General features: G+C 40.8%; 1 protein-coding gene across 1 annotated transcript in view; it reads right to left on the bottom strand.

Annotated features, from left to right (window-relative positions):
* BUB1B (BUB1 mitotic checkpoint serine/threonine kinase B) overlaps positions 1 to 16,386 on the bottom strand; it is a 60,565-nt gene extending 44,179 nt beyond the window's left edge. Inside the window, exons 1-5 of the mRNA XM_004380623.3 lie at positions 16,230 to 16,386; positions 10,335 to 10,481; positions 6,472 to 6,531; positions 5,896 to 6,040; positions 4,803 to 4,999 (exon numbers count right to left, since the gene is read on the bottom strand). Of these exons, the coding sequence (XP_004380680.1) occupies positions 4,803 to 4,999; positions 5,896 to 6,040; positions 6,472 to 6,531; positions 10,335 to 10,481; positions 16,230 to 16,261 (581 nt within the window). The 5' untranslated portion in view covers positions 16,262 to 16,386. The remainder of the gene's footprint in view (positions 1 to 4,802; positions 5,000 to 5,895; positions 6,041 to 6,471; positions 6,532 to 10,334; positions 10,482 to 16,229) is intronic.
* Between the last annotated feature and the right edge of the window lie 380 nt (positions 16,387 to 16,766).

Below are 16,766 nucleotides of genomic sequence, written 5' to 3'. Positions count from 1 at the left end.
AAAAAAAAAGAAAACTAGCTTTCTCCTAAGGTCTTTAAAATATCTATGACTGTTGGAAGAAAAATTATAACACTGTCTGGTGGGGTTTTCGACGTACACAGATGTAATACATAGGACGACTATACCAGAAAGGAGGGGGAAGTAAAGGAACATATATGGCTATAAAGCTCCTATATTTTACTTGAAATGGTAAAATATTAACTCTAAATAGATGGTGAAAGATTAGGTAGTGAATTATATACCTAAGAGCAACCACTTAAAAAAAAAAAAAAAAAAGACAAAAGCTGAAATTAAAAATTAAAATGAAATATTTAATAATATTCATATAATCCAAAAGAAGGCAGGAAAGGGGCAACAGAGGAAAAAAAGACAGAGCAAACTGGAGGCAAACAATTAAATAGACCTAAATCCACCAACATCCATAATTATATTAAATGCAAATGGTCTAAACATACCAAATAATAGACAGGTACTGTGAGACTGGAGAAAAACACAAGACCCAACTATTTGCTGTCTAAAAGAAGCCCACTTTAAAGATAAAGACAAAAACAGCTTAAAGTAAAAAGAAATCTACACAAAACCTGTCCACTAATGTTCATAGTAGCATTATTTCATAACAGCCAGAAAGCAGAAACAATTTAAATGTCCATTAACAGACGTTTAATAGATAAACAAAATGTGATGTATCTACTCAATGGAATATTCAGCAATAAAAAGGAAAGAAGTACTGGTGCCTGCTACAACAGAGATGGCCCTTGAAAATATAAAGCTAAGTGAAAAAAGCCAGTCACAAAAGACCACATACTGTACAATTTCATTTATGTAAAATATCCAGAATAGGCAAATCTGGAGACAGAAAGCAAACCAGTGGTTGCCTGCAACTGGGGTGAACTAAAATGGGGAGTAACTGCTAATGGGTATGGGATTCATTTTGGGGTCTTGAAAATACTCTAAAATTAGACTGTGGTAATGGTTGAATAACTCTAAAGCTGTAACAACAACAAAGAAGGAAAAAGATATATCATCCAAACAGAAAGCTGGAGCAGCTATATTAATATCAGACTAACTAGATTTCAGAACAAGGAATATGACCAGGGATAAAGGGGAACATTATATAATGATAACAGGGTCAATTCTAAAAGTGTATGTACTTAACAATAGAACTTCAAAATATATGACACTAACTTGATGGAACTGAAAGAATAAATAGACAAATTCACAATTAAAGAGGCTTTAAAAGTCCTCTCCGTAATCACTACAAGTAGAGAAAAAATCAGCACAGATACATAAGACCTGGACAGACTAGCCATCAACTTGACCTAACTGACATTTATAGAATATTCTACCCCAAAACAGCAGAAAACATTTTTTTTTTTTAAGTTACACATGGAACACTCATCAAGACAGACCACATCCTGGGCCATAAAACAAACCTCAACAAATTTAAACGAGTTGAAATCATGTAAGTTATCTTATCTGAACAAAAGAGAATTAAACAAGAAATCAGTAACAGGGAGATATTCCCAAACATTTACTAATTAAATCATACTTCTAAGTAACTCATGGGACAAAAAGAAGTCACAAGAAAAATCAGAAAATATTTTAAACTAAATGAAAACACAACATATCAAAATTTATGGGACGCAACTAAAACAGTGCTTAGAAGTAAGTTATAGCATTAAATGTTGATATTAGAAAAGGAGACGGGTCTAGAAACAGTGATCTATGCTCTCACCTTAAGAAGCTAGAGAAAGTTAAACCCAAAGCAAGTAGAAAGAAGGAAATAATAAAGAACAGAAAATCATTAAGAGAGAAAATCTATGAAACCAAAAGCTGGTTCTCTGAACAGATCAGTACAATCAATAAACTTGTAGCCAGACTGACCAAGGAAAAAAGAGAAGATACAAATTAACAATATCAGGAATGAAAGAGGGGAGATCATTACAGCCCCTAAGCCATTAAAAAGATAATAAAAGAATGCTACAAACCCACAAACTCCTCAACTTAGATGAAATGGACCAATTCCTCAATTCCTTGAAAAATAAAAACTACAAAAACTCACTCAAAGAAATCAAAGACCTAAATTAATGGATAAATATACCATGCTCATGGATTAGAAGACTCAATATTAACATGTTAATTCTCCCCAAATTGATCCACAGGTTCAGTGCAATCCTAGTCAAATCCCAAAAACTGATTCTCAAATTTATATAGAAAGTCAAAGGAACTAAAATAGCTACAAGAAGAACAAAGTTGGAAGACTCACATTACCCAATTTCCAGACTTACTATAAAGCTACAGTAATTGAAATAGTGTAGCATACACTAATGGACAAACACACAGATTAACAGAACAAAATACAGCCAAGAAATAAACCTACACAAATATGGTCAGTGGAATTTTGGCAAAGGTGCAAAGGTTTAATCTTTTAAACAAATGGCAATGGAACAATTGGACATTCATATGAAAAAACGAAAAAAAAAGAACCTTGACCTATATTGCAATGCAGTGAATTACTTAATATGGCCCTTCTTGCCATGCACGGTTTTGTGACTCACACACGATGACTGGGTGGGACAATGCAGATAAGATGCTTGTGGCCCACCAAGGGGATTGGACAGCTTGCTGCTAATGCAATAAGGTGCATGGGACCCTTGTGGAGGTCGGACCACGGAAATAACGTGTATGGAACCCTAATGAGAGGATTGGTCAGTTTTGTCATCATGCTACGCTTAAAAGAGCCCATCCCAGAGCAGAGGGGGGGACCCCACTAACATCTAGAAAGAAGAGCCAGAAGTAGGGCGTGTCCTTTGGATCTGGGGTCCCTGCACTGAGAATCTCCTAGACCTAGGAGACAGAGAGAGCTGTAACCCCGGAGACGGTGCAAGACTGTGAGAAGCAGCAGCAGAGAAACAGTGATAGATGGTGCAATGGGCTTCCTGGCCCACGGAGCAAGGTGGCTACAGTGGGTGTGCCAAGCCATGGAGGGAGAGAGCTGAAAGTCTTCAGGCAGGAGGCTTCCTGGAGGAGAAGGGTGCCTCCAGGCACTTCTCAGCAGAGCTAAGAGTTTGTAACACTTGCCCAAGCAGGGCAGAGGCCAGGTCCAAGCTGGGCCAAGGGCCGAGGGCTGACAGAGGAGGCCAGACCTGAGTGGGCCGAGGGAGCCCTGCACAGCCAAGAGGAGCTGAGAGCGCTGTCCTGCACAGAAGAAGGGAGACTTTGCCTACATGATTTCTAATCCTGATCCCGAGTTGTAACCTGTTACTTCCCTAATAAACCTTATAATCATGAGTATTGTCTGTGAGTTCTGTGTGACCACTGCAGGAAATCATTCAACCCAGCAGAGAAGTAGCAAGTGCCGCAAGAGGAACGGCTGGTGTCAGAATTGTTAAAAAGTTTGGAGAGAGGAGGTATGCCTGACCTCCACCCTCACAGGATCAGCCTTGGGCTGCTGCTGATCTTGAGGAAGTTAGAAGTTAGACAAGGAGGTCTGGAGCCGCCACACGATTATTACACATACCTTATACAAACATTAACTCAAAATGGATCATACGTGGATCTAAATGTAAAATATAAACCTATAAAACTTCAAGATGAAAACACAGGCGAGAAAATCTTTATGACCTTCAGTTAGACAAAGATTTCTCAGATACAACACCAAAAGCACAATCCATACAAGAAATAATTGATAAATTAGACTTTTTCAAAATTAAAAACTTTTCTTCTATAAAAGAGACTATCAAGAGAATGAAAAGCCACAGACTGGAAGAAAATATTTGCAAATCACATATCTGACAAAAGGTTGTATTCAGAATACATAAAGAACTCTTATAACTCAATAAGACAAATCCAGTAAAAAAAAGGGGGGGGGACAAATGATTTGAAGAGACTTCAGCAAAGAAGATATACAGGTGGCAGATAAGTACATGAAAAGATGCTCAACATCATTAATCATTAGAGACGGCAAATTAAAACCAAAACGAGCTATCATTATACACCTATTAAAACAACTAAAAAACAAACCAACAGCAGCAAAGCTGACAATACCAAGTCTGACTAAGTGCAGCTGCACCTCATACACTGCTGGTGGCAATGCCAAATGGTGTAACCACTCTGGAAAACAGCGTGGCAGTTTCTTATGAAGTTAAACACACACTTAGCATGTAAACTAGCACTCCCACTCCTATGTATTTACCCAAGAGAAACAAAAACCTATGTTCCCACAAGACTCTGTACATGAGCGTTTACAGCGGTTTTATGCCTAATTGCTAAAACCTGAAAACTCGTGAACAGATAAACTAACTGTGGTACATATATCTATACAATGAAATATAACCGAGCAATAAAAGGGAACAAACTATTGATAACTGAATCTGAAATGCACTATGTTAATCCAAACTCAAAAGGCTACTTACTCTATGATGCCATTTATATGACATTCTGGAAAAGGCAAAACTGTAGGGCTGGAGAATAGATCAGTAGTTGCCAGAGTCTGGCAGTGAGAGTAGGTGTTGACTACAGAGGAACAGCACAAGAAAATTATTCTAGGGAGTGAAGAAGCTATTCGGCATCTTGATCTTGGTGGTTACTCGACTCTATTAATTCGTCAAAACTCATAAAACTGTACAACAGAATGAATTTTAATGTATGTTAAATAAAAAATTGAAACTGTCTTAAAAAAAATTGTATAGTAACTAAGTAAACTTGCCAATGCATTGAAGAGCATTTTATTCAGATGTAAAAAAGCTCATTTATTACTGTTAGTTATAAAGAGTTAAGACATGCTCAGAGAAGCAGTTTACCGGTGCCGGGACTGCAGTTTTTCCAGCGGTTCAGCCTTCCGTTGAAGCCCTTCCTGAAATATCGTATCTGCTTTCTTAAAGTTTTCTCTAGCTTCATATTCTTCAGCCCACGAGATATAGAACTGAGCGAGTGAAACGCCAATCCCTTGGTTGTGTAAATAACTGTACATGTCCAAAGGCTCATTGCATAAACGCCCCTATAACAAATTTAACATGTTAACAGTGACTATGACGTGCCAAACAATCACTATCACTGGAGATACTGTATGCAGTTTCTGCATTAAAGAAAATATATCTATTACAATCAAATGTGAAAAACACTATACGGAGAGGACCTGAAAAAGAGACAGAAGTGAGAGATTAATTTGTGAGAAAAGGAGATGGGGAGGAAAGCCTTCTAGAAGAGGGGACATTTGAGCTTGGCCTGAAAAGGAGAAACCGATTTTCACCCCTGGAGAATGGGAAGGGAAGGGAAGGGCATTCTAGGCAGAGCAAACAGCATTAGCAAAGACAGAGAAGGCTGAAAGGACGCACAGGCAGGCAAGACCTAAGTCTGGAGAAGAAGGTGTGACAGGTCTTCAATGTCGAGCTAACGGTTTTGAATTGGCCTGGGAGTCAGTGTACATGTGTTGGGGTAGGACAGCTATAAGCAAAGAAATGACCTGATTAAATCTGCTGGCATGTTACTCTCCTTCCTCCCCGAGGATAGTTCTGTTCTGTCCAGTTACGATACCTGCATCACCTAGCAAGGCTTTTCCGCAAACAAAGGTTCTGCAGCCATCTGTGGGTGCCTCTACCCCCTCTCTACAGCTGCATGGACCAATTATACTTAAAATAAATAAACAAATAACCCACGACCCATGGCGAGATATACAGCCCTTGTGACCAATTTTAAAGGGGTAAAAACTTTATTACACTATATTTAAGTCCATCTTTAAAGAAGAACCAATTTAACAAATATTGAGTATTTACTAAATGTTTAGTATCTACTAAATGGCTCCAGTTTTTGCCATTTTTAATTGTACCAGATACCACTAGAGAAAATATCTTCATCTAATATTTTAAACTCAGATGGCACTCGAGAAAGACTCACCAATTTAAGCCAGAGATTAAGAAATCGAGGATCACTATAATATCGTTCTTGTCCTTGTAGTGCTTCTACCGCTCTTTCTAATAATGTTGACATGTTACTCTCCTTCCCCCCGTGAGGATAGTTCTGCTCTGTCCAGTTAATATACCTGAGTGGGAAGAAAAGGAAAAGAATATTTTAAAACTAAACATGTACTTTTATTCTTGCTCTAAGACCCATTCTGGATTTTCTTAAGCAGACATATCTAACATGTTTAAAGTATATTTATTTAGATGTCTTCAGTGATATGCTTTAAGTCTGTATCCCTCAAACTTTTCCAAAGTGTCTCCAGCATATGCCTCTGGGAAATCCTGGGGACAGGAGTGGAAGGGTGCAGGTCAAAACTGCACACCACAAACTAGAAACTTCTTCATTCTTGAACATCTCAGGAAGACACACTGTGATTATTCTGGTGCTCTGTGCCCCCAAGACAATCCTTACCACTCTGACACATTGCTCCATCCACCCCAGCTTGAGAAGCAGGATCACAAGGACTCATGTGTTAAGTTTCTGTTGCCCTTTTTAAGTAAAAAGACCTACCTATCCCAAACATCCAGAGGGTCATTTCCAGTGTAAAATCGAATTTCAGATTCAAATGCCCTGAAAGTTAAACAGAAAATGTTGGCAAATGCAATAATGACAAAAGCCGGATGAACAAAGACCACCTCCACTTTCATTCATTCATTAAGTGTTTACTATCAATCTAGAGTTTGAGGGTTTATACAACAAGAACAGAACAGAAATAATTAGGATTCTTTGAGTAACCAGATAAAATAACAGGGGGAACAAAACATGTAGAAATTAGATAAAGGAATTCAAAGACAACATACAGAAAAGCAGTATTACACAGCAGTTGAAAGCTCTGGAACAAGACTCCTTATGTTCAGATCCCAGCTCCACCGATCACTAGCTAAGGGATGCTGGACAGTTTCCTTATCTGTAAAATGGGGATAAGAATAGTACCTATCTTTATTAGGTTGATCAGTGTTAACTGTAAGTGTTTAGAACAGTGTCTTGTATATAGAAAGTACTCGGTAAATGATAACTATTATTTTACATGTACATGATCACGTCGGACAAACTACACATACACGAAAAATATATAGAAATATTTAGAATCTTAAAGACAAATGCCATGGGTACGATTAGTTAGAGAATAATAAGACCATATACAATCTGGGGAGTGCCTTAAGGAAAGTGTAAAATATGACTTTGTAAAGAGTCAGAGAAAGACAGAGAGCTAAGAGACTAAGACTGAGCGGTAAGAATAGAGGAGGAAGTATTGTAATAAACCACAACCTGAATAAATGATCCATCGGCAAAAACTGCATTAAGGGGCTATGCCTGGTATAAAAAAAAAAAAAAAAAAGATAACATAATCCCTGACACAAAGGAACTTATATTTAATACGACAAGATACACAAATGGAAAATTAACAATACAAAGCAGTATAGTATATTACAACGCCAAGAATGAAGAGTAGAGGCTGGAAGAAGTCAGAAGGACGTGTCATAGAAGCAGCCTCAGAAGGTGGGACTCTGAAGGAAGGAAAGGGGAGCTTTCTAACAAGAGAGGGAGAACAAGACTGAATCAAGTCATGAAGGTGGGAGAGTTTGTCCAGAGGAACTCGAGGGAACCATAAACTGTAGCATAAAGTCAGGATTAGAGGAAAAAATGGAGACATCTGGAGACGTAAGGACATTGCTATGGATTATGCTCCCCCAAAATACGTGTTGACTTTCTGGCCCACATACCTGTGGGTGTGATCCTGTTGAGAACCAGAGTTCTTTTGTTATGTTAAGGAGGCCATACCAAACCTAATGCTTCTGAGTTATAAAAAGAGCAGAAGAGACACGGACACGCACAGGAGGAAGAGGAAAATAGACAGTGGAGACAGACGCATCTATATGCCGAGAAACACCAAGGATTGCCATGGGGGCAGTGGTGGTTCAGTGGTAGAGCTCTCGCCTTTCATACAGGCTACCCAGGTTCGATTCCCATCCAGTGCACCTCATGCGCAGCCACCACTAGTCTGTCAGTGGAAGCTTGTGTGTTGCTTTGATGATGAACAGTTTCATCAGAGCTTCCAGACTGAGATGGACGAGGAAGAAAGGTCCGGTGATCTGCTTCTGAAAATCCAACGAAAACCCTATGGATCACAAGAGTCCCATCTGCGATCAATCATGGGGGTGGCACAGGACTGGGCACTGTTTTGTTCAGTTATGCATGGGATCATCATGAGTTGGGGGCTGACTCAACAGTAGCTAACAAGGACTAGAAGCTGAAATAGACAAGGAAGGGCCTCCCCTTAGAGCTACCCCCTGAATTTGGACTTCTAGCCTCCTGAACTGTGAAAAAATAAATTTCTGTTCTTTAAAGCCACCCACTTCTGGCCCTTCTGTCATGGCAGCACTAAGTAACTAATACAGAATGCTTCAAATGTCAATTCAAAGACCCAGCAATTCCATTCCTGGTATTTATCCAAAAGCAATGAAAACCTATGCCCACAAAAAATCTCGTATAAGAATATTCATAGCTGCTTTATTCACATTAGCACAAAACTGGAAAGAATCTAAACATCCATCAGTTGGCGAATGGATATACAAATGGAGTACTACTCAGCAATAAAAAGGAACCAACTACTAATATACACAACATGCAGAAGCCTCAAAAATATGCTGGGTGGAAGAAGTCAGACACAAAAAAGTAGACACTAGATGATTCCATTTATATACAATTCTAGAACAGGCAAAAGTAATCCATGGTAATAGAAATGCGATCAGTGGTCGCTTTGTGAGGGCATGGGGACTGATTGGAAGGGGGCATGACAGAGCTTTCTAAGGTAATAGAAATGTTCTGTCTTGAAATGCATGTCAAAACTGGTTAAACAGTACACTTACAAATTTGAGCATTTCACTGCGCGTGAAGTATACTTAAAAAAAAAAGTCAGTTCTTAGTGACCAACTACATAGAATTCGGGTGAGAGAGCAGGGAGTAAGACAACTGCAGGTGACTTTTGGTACCAAAACGGAGAAGCAGAAAAAGGAAGCCCATTTATGGGAGAAGAGATTCGGTATTTAATAATCTAATACAGTAAGTGAAACATTTCTCTAAGTCTATGTCACAGGCAGATAAAAACACACCGAGAAGGCAACGAAGACATGTAAATAGTAGTTGGACGATCCTGGAAAATGGGAATATGGAAGAAGAACAGAAGGCAAAGGACAGAGAATGAGGTAAAATGCAGTAGAAACTAACAATAAAAAAGGGAAATTAGAGAAGTGGAAAAACATAGATTGTCACAGAACCCAGGAAGAAGAGTTTAGAACACCATTACCTCTGAAACAAAAGAATAAAACCCAACGCTCTTAACCATCCAATGAGAAGGACAAGGGTATTCATTGTATTATAACCTGTCTCTAGTGGCAGAGACTGAGGGCTGGAAACGAGACTCTATACTACTTAAAAAAAAAAAAAAAAAGGCATTTTTATCAAAACATATATTAGGCAAAGGACAGCAAGTTCTGTAGGTTCATTTGAATAATGTAAGACTATTTTTCAGCCTTTCTTTATCCAGAGAGTGTGTTAAATCAATACTGAAAAATGTTCTAGTATAAATCCAATTTCTCTGAGGTTTACATTACCTTTGGAGGCCACTATTTCTTTTCTGGCATATTCTCAAAGACACTTCCCTAGCTAAAGTGACAACAGCAACTCGAAAGATGAGATAGGAACCTTAGGGGCAGTGAGTTCATGTTAATGGCGGAGGAATAACTCAGAAAAGGAGGGTGAGCAGAGCTGACAACTCAAAGTATGTGATCAATGTCACTGTACTGCACATCCAGAAACGGTCGAACCGGTGTATGTTTTGCTCTGGATATTCTCAACAACAACAAAATATAAAAAAACCACTGACTGGCAAAGGTGGTGTTATGTTTATTTTTACAACAATAAAAAAATCATGGAAAAAAATTTAAAAAAAAAACTGTCCTGGAAAGTTAACAATTGAGTACACATGAAAGACAGCAGATTAACTCTCCCTTAGTACTCAGAATCCAAGAAAGCAATCTCTCCAGTTGATCACTACAAGAGTTACGTCTGTTTCGGGGTCTAGAATGACTTGTTCATGACTATGCTTATCATTGTCCCCTGTATAAGATGCATTTCTATTGATACAAGAGTTTGGCTGCTCCACAATGAAATTAAATCCTACAGCTCATATTCTTAACCACACTTGAGAAGCTCTTTACATAGCTGTTGTGTGAAGAGAAAGCAGGTGGGGAACAGATTTACTTGCTGCCAGTTTGTGAAGAGCACCCCTCATGCCATCTGGCGTGGATCCACACCTACATTATCTGCACAGCTGGGATGGTGACAGGCTGAACCCCAACCAGTCTACACACCGTTTCTGCTGCTGAACGGCCGTGTTCCAGGTACATTCCTGCTGTGCCAGCGCTCCCTGAAGTGTGGACATGATCCGCCCCTGCCTTAAGGGTTGTACATTTTCCTTACTCAGCTCCCATTCATCGCCATCCAATGACACAGCTTCACTGTGAAGAGGGAAATAAAAGTAAATCTCACACCAACACGGACTTACTATAGCACCAAATTATTGTAAATGTGTTCAGACAGGTGATTATTCAGGATCTCTGAGTTGAATACAGGTGAGTGGATGTGTTAGTGGTGGTGTCATACACCTGAGTTCTGAGCCTTTCTGTCACCTGGTTTCCAGGTTAGTGGCCGCAGTCTTGGCTGATGGAAGAGAGAACTTGGTAAGGGTATTGTGGACAGTACTGTAAGACTACAGTTTAAGGCAGGAAGAAGGAAAAAGCGTTATAAATTTGGCAAAGGAGACTAAAAAGCAGCAGTTCTATGCCTACCATTGAAAGCATCACCAACTTTAATTTAAAATTACCACGAGTGCTGGTCAGACTAGCACCCCATGTTGCAACCGATAACTTGAAACTGAAGTTTGTGTATACACATAGCCCAGGGCAGAAGCAGGCAAAAGTACAGTTCACGGGTCACGGCTGCCCCCCTCCCAATTCTATCAGGTCCACTGGGGAATCCTCACAAAACTTCAGGGCAGAGGCAATCACCATTATGGTTATGTACGCTGTACTTTGGAGTCCCTGGGGTGATGCAAACAGTTACTGCACCCGACTGCTAACCGAAAGGTTGCAGGTTCGAATCCACCCAGAGACACCTTGGAAGAAAGGTCCTGGAAAAATCTGCCACTAAAAACCCTAGGGAGTACAGTTCTACTCTGACGCACATGGGGAAACCATGAGTCAGAGTCAACTCGACAGCAATTGGCACTCTGTACTTCAAAGTTCTGCAGTGGTCAGACAGAAGTCAACTTCTGACAAAGACATTATCTCTGTGGTTAAAACATAAAAAAAGACACAGAGACCGACAGGCGTGAATCTTCAAAACAGAGTGGAAGTTATGTGTGAACTCCGTCAGACAAGAGCTGTAAACTCTCCACAAGAAAGTAACTACAATATAGGGTCGTGGTTGCAGGGCCTAGTTTTTAAGGATGGATTATCAGATTTGACAACAAAAGCATGAGCAGCAAAGGACAAAATAGATAAATGGGACCTCATAAAAACTAAATACTTCTGTTCATTACAGGACCTTATCAAAAAGTGAAAAGACAACCTACAGATTGGGAGAAAATTTTTGGGAAACACATATCCCGTAAGGGTCTAATATCCAAAACATATGAAAAACTTCTACAACTTAACAACAAAAAGACAAACAACAATCAAAAAAAGGGCAAAGGACTTAAACAGACATTTCACCAAAAAGGATATTCAAATGGCCAACAAGCCCATGAAAGGATGTTCAGTGTCATTTGCCATTAGCTGCTGATAGGTGCTGGTGAGTAGATTTCGACTCATAGTGACCTCCTGCGACAGAATAGAACTGCCTCATAGGGTTTTCTAGGCTGTAATCTTTTTTTAATTGCTGTGCTTTAAGTGAAAGTTTACAACTCAAGTTAGTCTCTCATACAAAAATTTATACATACGTTGTTATGTGACCTAGTTACTCACCCTATACTGTGACAGCACACACCCCCTTTCCACCCGATTTCCTGTGTCCACTCAACCAGCTTCTGACCCTCTCTGCCTTCTCATCTCACCTCTAGACAGGAGCTGCCCATTTAGTGTCATGTATCTACTTGAGCTAAGAAGCACCCTCTTCACGAGTATCATTTTATGTCCCAAAGTCCAGTCTAATCTTTGTCTGAAGAGTTGACCTTGGGAATGGTTTTAGTTTTGGGCTAACAGAAGTCTGGGGGCCCTGTCTTCCAGGGTCCCTCCAGTCTCAATCGAACCGTTAAGTCTGGCCTTTTTACTAGAATTTGAATTCTGCACCCCACTTTTCTCCTGCTCCATCAGGGACTCTCTGTTGCGATCCCTGTCGGTGGTAGCTGGGCACCATCTAGTTCTTCTGATCTTATGCCGATGAAGTCTCTGGTTTATGTGGCCGTTTCTGTCTCTTGGGCTAATACTTTCCTTGTGTCCATGGTGTTCTTCACTCTCCTTTACTCCAAGTGGGTTGGGACCAATTGATACATCTTAGATGGCCGCTCACTAGCTTTTAAGACCCCAGATACCATGGGATGCAGAACATTTTCTTAATAAACTTTGTATGCCAATTGACCTAAATGTCCCCTGAAACCATGGTCCCCAGACCCCAGCCCCTGCTACTCTGTCCCTCGAAGTATTTGGTTGTATTCAGGAAACTTAGCTTTGGTTTAGTCCAGTTGTGCTGACTTCCTCTGGAGTGTGTGCTGTCCTTCCCTTCACCTAAGATAATTCTTGTCTACTTTCTAGTTAGTGAATACCCCTCTCCCTCCCTTCCCACCCTTGAAACCATCAAAGAATGTTTTCCTCTGTGTTTAAACCTTTTCTTGAGTTCTTATAATAGTGGTCTTATATAACATTTGTCCTTATGTGACTAAGTTCACTCAGCATAATACCTTCCAGATTCCTCCATGTTATAAAATGTTTCATGGATTCATCGTTGTTCTTTATTGTTGCATAGTATTCCATTGTGTGACTATACCATAATTTGTTCATCCCTTCATCCGTTGATGGGCACCTAGGTTGTTTCCATCTTTTTGCTATCGTGAACACTGCTGCAATGAACATGAGTGTGCATATATCTATTGTGTGATGGCTCTTAATTCTCTAGGATATATTCCAAGGAGCAGGATAGCTGGATCGTATGGTACTTCTATTTCTAGCTTTTTAAGGAAGTGCGAGATTGATTTCCAAAATGGTTGTGCCATTTTACAGTCTCACCAACAGTGTATAAGTGTTCCAGTCTCTCCACAACCTCTTCAACATTTATTATTCTGTGTTTTTTTGATTAATGCTAGTCTAGGTTGTAATCTTTACGGGAGCAGATCACCAGGCCTTTCTCTCTCGAAGCCACTGAGTGAATTCGAACCATCAGCCTTTCGGTTAGCAGTCTAGTGCTTAACCGCACTGAACCATCAGGACTCCCTTCATGAGCCATTAAACCCAACCAAACCCATTGCCCTCGAGTTGATTCTGACTCATAACGACCCTACAGGACAGAGTAGCACTGCCCCATAGGGTTTCCAGGGAGCACCTGGTAGATTCCAAGTGCCGACCTTTTGGTTAGCAGCAGAACTCTTTAACCACTATGCCACCAGGTTTCCTCATTAGCTATTAGAGAGATGCAAATCAAAACTACAATGAGATACCACTTCACTCCCACTAAAATGACAAAGATTAAAAAAACAGAAAACAACAAATGTTGCTGAGTACGTAAAAAAATGGGAAGCCTTATCCATTGCTGATGGGAATGCAAAATGGTACAGCCACTGGGAAAACAGTTTGGCAGTTCCTCAAAAAGTTACCATAGAACTACTATATGACCCAGCAATTCCACTCCTAGGTATACACCCCAGAGAGAGACGTGAAAACAACAATGCAAACAGACATACGTAGACTAATGCTCATTGCAGCACTATCGGCAATAGCCAAAAGGTGGGAACAACCTAAATGTCATCAACACGAGTGGATAAAAATGTGGTACATACAGCCATGAAGACAAACGAAGTCCTGCTATGTGCTTGAAAACACTGTGCTAAGTGTAATGTCAATCATAATAGGACAAATATTGTGTGATCTCACTTATATGAAATAACAAGAGGCAAATGTATGGAGAATAGAATTTATTAGTGGTTACCAGGGCAGGAGGGAAAGGGAAAAGAGGAGTCACTGTTTTAGCGAGAAGTGAGTTTTTGTTCATGGTGATGGGAAATTTGGCAACAATTACAGGTGACAGTTGCACAGCGTAATTAATGTAATTGATGTCACTAAGTTGTACACCTGAAAAAGGTTGAGTTGGCAAATGTTTTACTATATACGTTGACAACAATTTTTAAAAAGAAAAAAGAAAGTAACTGTAAGTGATGAATTGTTTAGGGAAGTAACTACAAGTAATTAGTAATTTAGGTTGTAACCACTCACAGCTTTTTTAACTCTACTGTGTGAACCCCGTGAATGTAAGGACCATGGCTCACTTATTTTTGTATTCCCATAGTCTAGTACAACATCTGGCACATAGTAAGCACTGAATAAATGTTTTTTAGTTCATCTGAATTTCTTCTCTTGTTCTTTAAATAGTGATCTAACTATCTCAGTTACATAACTATTTCAGTTAAGTGTCCCACACCGGGCTATTCATTACTGCCTCCTCCCAGATCTGCTCCTCTCAGTCTTCCCCCATCTCAAATAATGGCAATTCCATTCTTCTAGTTTCTCAAGCCGAAAATCTTAGTGCCAACGTTGACATCGTTCTCACACCCCTGGTCAGCTGGCAAATTCTGCTGGTTCTATTTTCAAAATATATCCAGAAATCAACCTCTTCCCACCATCTCCCCTCTTTCCAGCCTGGCTCAAGCCACCGTCTTCTCTTGCCTGCAGTATTTCAATAACTTCCAACTGGTCTCTCTGCTTCCATCCCTTTTTGCCTTCAGTCTATTCAACAAGGCAGCCCAAGTGATCCCATTAAAACTCAACTCAGATGGCGTCTTTTCTTCTGCTCAACACCTTCCAATGACTTTCGATCTCAGAATAAATGCCAAGTCCTCATAATGCCACAATTCCCCCGTTTGTTTGTTTTTTTACTTCATTGCCTTCTACTCTCCTGGCTCATTCTGTTCCTGTGACACTGGCCTTGGGCATGCCAGGTACAGCAACCTCCCCTCCACACCCCCAGCCTTTGTCTTTGTTCTTCTTCCCCCCATATACGCATGACTAGCCCTTCGTTTTCAAGTCGTGGCCCAAATGACATTGCCCCATTAAGGCCTCCTGTTCAAATCTGTCTAAAATTGCTATCTCCAACCCCAACACTCCCTTATCCTCCTTCCTAGTTTTTTTTTTTTAAGTACTGACTACCATCTAACTTTTATTTTATTTATCTTGTTTATCGTCTGTCTCCCCCACCCCATTCCACCCTGGAACTTAAGCTTCACGAGGACAGGGATTTCTGTGTCTTTTGTACATTTGCTGCACTTAGCATTTACTAGGTTATTAATAAATATTAACGGCATTTATCTAGGTATTGTGGACTCCATAATAAAAACGCATAAAGAATTCCAACCTAATACACACACATAGAGAAGGGCTTTTTCAATCTCGACGCTATTGCCATGATAGGAAAAAAAAAAAAAAAAAAACCACATCCGTTGCCGTCGAGTCGATTCCAACTCATAGCGAACCTACAGGACAGAGCAGAATTGCCCCATAGGGTTTTCAAGGAGCGGTTGGTGGATTTGAACTGCCGACTTTTTGGTTAGCAGCCGAGCTCTTAACCACTGCGCCACCAGGGCTCCACTGCCACGATAGCACCTACCATTTGTCTATCACTTACTTGGAGGCAGTTACTATGCAAATATTTCGAATTCTCCCAAGAACTCTGCAAGGTAGCATTCATATTAAGATGTGTCCAAGGTCAAACAGCTAGCAAAGGGCTGAGCTGAGATAAAAACAGACCATAATACGAATGCCAAGCACTCTGTGCCACTGGGGTTCCCCAGCCTCCTTTGCTTTGAAGCTGGACGCAGCAGGATTCTCACGTGTCCCCTTCAGATCAGCCCTCACCTAGCGTCTCCACCCCCGCCGGCTCTTCTTCTGACCGTGTCGGTCCTCTTTCACTGCTCTGAACGGTCTCTTTGACTGCTGCCTCTCTCACCTGCCAGGCACCCTCGAGTCTGCAGGCCCAGCTCCCCACAGCCATTCTCCGGTACTTACCTCAGAGCACCCCCTTCCTTCATCTCCGCCATCCTGCGTTCCTGGCTCAAGGCCGCAGACCGTCTGGGCTTCCTTCCGCAACCCACCCTTAGAGGTACCGAAGAGACCAGAGGGTGCTTCCCGACAAAGCAGGCACCCAGCTCCTTCACAAACCAGCCACATCAGGACCTCATGGCTAGCCGCCGACTTTCAAATTTAACGGTCCCGCGCGAACGACGCGGCTACTACGTCCCTCCGCTCCTCCGTGCATGCGCCTCTCGCCCAAGGCATTCTGGGGCTTGTAGTTTATTCCGGGCTTAGTCCACGCTGTCGCGGTGCATAATGGGAGCTGTAGTTTCTGGGAGTAGCTGAGTGCCCTGATGTCGCAGGCATTCAAACCAAAAAAAAAAAACAAACCCTTTGCCATCGAGTGGATTCCGACTCACGGGCATTGGGTGCTTTAAATTCTGGGCAAGTGCTCCCTGCGTCCTGGCTCTAGGGGCAAACCTCTGAGCAGAAGGAGGGACGCTTTAAGCACCAGAATTTCGTTGGTGTTTT

Source organism: Trichechus manatus, unplaced genomic scaffold, assembly GCF_000243295.1.
Source record: "Trichechus manatus latirostris isolate Lorelei unplaced genomic scaffold, TriManLat1.0 scaffold00076, whole genome shotgun sequence".
Taxonomy (NCBI): Eukaryota; Metazoa; Chordata; class Mammalia; order Sirenia; family Trichechidae; genus Trichechus; species Trichechus manatus.
Note: the sequence above shows the minus strand (reverse complement) of the source record. Positions and strands in the feature narration are given on the sequence as shown.